Here is a 3697-nt window from a genome sequence, read left to right on the forward strand (position 1 = left end):
TTAGTCAAGATGAAGATGAATCTGAGTCTGAGGACTAGATGATGCCATCCTTCACAGGGCTTTGATTGCTAATAAAACTAAGTAAGCATACAAAAGAAAGAAACATCTTGAAATGGACCTTTAGCTTATCAGTGAATAAAAAACATTACTCTGTATGTTAAACATTCATCTTTATTTAAGTGTATGCTGTTTATATAGTGCTGGCTTTCCTTTAATACTTTTTTATATTTTTATTGGAGTGTAGTTGATTTACAATGTTGTGTTAGTTTCAGGTATATAGCAAAGTGAATGAGTTATACATAGATATCCACTTGTTCTTTTGTCATATAGACCATTACAGAGTATTGAGTAGAGTTCCCTGTGCTATACAGTTTTTTAGTTATATGCTCAGTTGCTTCAGTTGTGTCTAACTATCTACAAACCCACGGACTGTAGCCCGCCAGTCTCCTCTGTCCATGGGATTCTCCAGGCAAGAACACTGGAGTGGGTTGCCATTTCCTACTCTTATCTGTTTTATGTATAGTAGTGTGTACATGCCAGTGTCAATCTCCCAATGTATCCTTCTCCCCTGTATCCTCTGGTAATCATAAATTTGCTGCATCTGACTTCCATTTTGTAAATAAGCCTTTGTCCACCTCCCCCCCACCCCAAATACTTTGTATAAGCAATATTTAAATAGCTTATAGCTAGTGGAATTTCAGGATTTATCTAATGTACTTGTTTTACAGATGTCCTCAAGTTAAAAGTATATAGCAAAAACACAATTGGGTTTAACTATATAATAAAATATATAGATTTGATCAACAGTCAAAAAAAAAAAAAAAAAAAAAGAATCTGTCTGGCAATGTAGGAGACACAGAGATGTGTGTTTGATCCCTGGGTTGGGAAGATCCCCTGGAGAAGGAAATGGCAACCCACTCTAGTAACCTTGCTTGGAGAATCTCATCGACAGAAGAGCCTTGCAGGCTACAATCCATAGGGTCACAGAGTCCAAAAAACTAAGCAACTGAGCGTGCACACGTGCAATGCAATGCAGGAGATGCAGGTTTGATCCCTGGGTTGGGAAGATCCCCTGGAGAAGAAAATGGCAACTTACTCCAGTATTCTTGCCTGGAAAATTCCATGGACAGAGGAGTCTAGCAGATAACAGTCAATGGGGTCGCAAAAGAGTCCTATACAACTTAGTGACTAAGTAACAAATGGCTTGGTTAGATTTATATTTAAAGAGAAGGGAGGAAGGTTGGCTGCTACTGCATGGAGATTGGAATCGGAGAGGATAACTGTTAAGAGTTCAGTTAGGAGGTTAGTAGCTCTTTGGAGACAGTTCAGTTCAGTTCAGTCGCTCAGTCGTGTTCGACTCTTTGAGGCCCCTTGAATTGCAGCACGCCAGGCCTCCCTGTCCATCACCAACTTCCGGAGTTCACCCAAACTCATGTCCATCGAGTTGGTGACGCCATCCATCCATCTCATCCTCTGTCGTCCCCTTCTCCTCCTGCCCCCAATCCCTCCCAGCATCAGTCTTTTCCAATGAGTCAACTCTTCGCATGAGGTGGCCAAAGACAGTAGTGAAGCAGATACAGGCTCTGCTCCGGTTAGTGCCAGGCGGTCAGGCCAGAAATTAAACAAGAGACCTAAGTATGAATGGAGGGAGGAGTCAAGAATGCCGCCTAGGTTTCTGGCTTATGTGATTGGCTAGGTACAGATGTTACTCACGAAGATAGGCCGCTTTGGAGGCGGGGCATATCCGAAAGCAACGCCCCTCTGTGCCCCGCCCACCGGCGGTAGGATGGCGTCGATTGGCTGTTTCGAGGAAGGCGCCAAAAACTGACAAGGCCGGTGGGCGGTGTTTCCTTACGTCACTTCCCAGGGACTTCCGGGTCGCTGTTTTCCCAGGCCCCTACCACTCCGGAACTTCCGCCCAGGGCCGCCATTTTGACTTCGCGACCTTGGACTCCGGCTGCGCGTTATCTCCAGTCTACTCCGTGCCGTAATGTCTGTGCTGACTCCACTGCTGTTGAGAGGCCTGACAGGCCCTGCCCGGCGGCTCCCAGTGCCGCGTGCCCAGATACATTCCAAGCCGCCGCGGGAGCAGCTCGGGACCATGGTGAGGAGGGGGGCGGGAAGGGCATGGGAGATGCTGCAGGCGGGACTGAGGGTCCCGCGGCAGGTTGGGGGCCTGCCTAGTCTGGTGCGCTGCACCTCGAGGGTCACAGCGTAAAGGGGAGCAGCTGGGCTGGTTTGGGCGTCTGGAGAGCGACAGTCTGTCCCAGGGTCTCAGGTCAGACCACGTCAGTGCTGCCCTGTCGCTTCCTTGCTATGCAAGCTTCCTTAGCGCCCCCCGTTCCCCGCCCCCAGCCCTGAGCCTGTTTACACATCAGCTCATTGGGAGATGCCTGCGGGCTGTCAGCACTGTCGTTGTTAGTAATATTTGGGGGTGGGGAAGAGGACCCCAGCAGGCTTTAGTAATTCGCAGAAACGTGGGACAGTTTAACCCTTAATGACTTGCCCCTGTTTGGCTCTTCTGCGTTTGCCTCAGTGGCAGTTCTCGGCCTTGAATGCGAGTCTTCAGAATCCAGGTTAGTGGGCTTCCATGTAGGCGAAGAGCCCAGAGAGCGCTGCGGCGGCGGAGGAAAATAACTGACTGTAACTGCAGCCGAGTGCCTGCTGTGCGCCAGGCAGTGTGCTAAGACTGCCGCACTGGCCTCCTGCAGTCCTCCCAGTCACCCCGAGAGAGGGCCGCTATCTCCATTTCCTGGCTGAAATGGAGAGCTGAAATTTAGGAGCAGTGTACACCGATTCAGTGGACATGAACTTGGGCAAGGTCCAGGAGATGGTGAGGGAAGCCTGGCAGGCTGCTGTCCATGGGGTCGCGAAGAGTTGGACACCACTTGGCTCCTGAACAACAAAAACAATTGACTTGTCAAGTCACACCTCCAGTGGCACAGAAGGAATTTGAACTGAAGTATGACTCCAGGTCGTGCTGTGGCTTTCCTTAACTGCTTTGGGGGATATGCAAGTGGCTGTAAAAAGTCTTAGCTCTAGCCCCAAAAGTTGGGTAGGGAGAGGTTTTTAAGACAAGGAAGGAGAGGTGTATTTTGGAGTTTGTGGTCTGTGCAAAGTTCCTGGTGCGAAACAGGCCAGCTTCAAAGCAAGATTAGATCCTTGTCCCTCTCCCTTCACCTTGTAACCTGGGCTGACCCCTGCCGCCATATCTGATCCTTTACCTTAAGACCTAGAGTGGTCTCCCCTGGAGCCTGAATCTTGATTCCTGGAGCAAGTTCTCTGCCGTCTGGGAAGATTGCTCAGGCTCTGCGGAGCTCGAGGGAAACCTTACTCTGGGGGTTCCTTTTCTCTCGTGCTCTGTGTAGGATATCGCCATTGGGCTCACCTCCTGCTTCCTGTGTTTCCTCCTGCCTTCCGGCTGGGTCCTGTCACACATGGAGAACTACAAGAAGCGGGAGTGATGGGAGCTGTCCTCTCCCTCGCCCCGAGACCTGACCACCCCGGCCTTTCCTGATCATGTCTGCTGCATTCCTGGCCGGCCTCCCCTGGACCACGTCCTTCTGTTACAGTGACCTCTTCTGCAATCATGACGTCTTGATTTCTCCACGGTGACATCCTGGGACCACATGTATCTGTTTATAAGGCCCTGCTCAGTAGGGCCTCCCTTGCAACAATAAAGTCTATTTAAAGCGTG

General features: G+C 49.9%; 1 protein-coding gene across 1 annotated transcript; it reads left to right on the forward strand.

Annotated features, from left to right (window-relative positions):
• Positions 1 to 1905: 1905 nt before the first annotated feature.
• Positions 1906 to 3697, forward strand: COX8A (cytochrome c oxidase subunit 8A). Its single transcript, XM_019955204.2, has 2 exons — positions 1906 to 2104; positions 3369 to 3697. Exons 1-2 carry the CDS (start codon positions 1991 to 1993, stop codon positions 3462 to 3464), a joined length of 210 nt encoding a protein of 69 aa, XP_019810763.1. The 5' UTR covers positions 1906 to 1990; the 3' UTR covers positions 3465 to 3697.

The sequence above is a fragment of the Bos indicus genome, chromosome 29, assembly GCF_029378745.1.
Source record: "Bos indicus isolate NIAB-ARS_2022 breed Sahiwal x Tharparkar chromosome 29, NIAB-ARS_B.indTharparkar_mat_pri_1.0, whole genome shotgun sequence".
NCBI lineage: Eukaryota > Metazoa > Chordata > Mammalia > Artiodactyla > Bovidae > Bos > Bos indicus.

Excerpts from the sequence above, each read along its gene's own strand:
- COX8A (XM_019955204.2), top strand. The coding sequence starts at position 1,991 with ATGTCTGTGCTGACTCCACTGCTGTTGAGAGGCCTGACAGGCCCTGCC. Across the intron at positions 2,105-3,368 it reads GGGAGCAGCTCGGGACCATG|GATATCGCCATTGGGCTCAC; the intron begins GTGAGGAGGGGG and ends TGCTCTGTGTAG.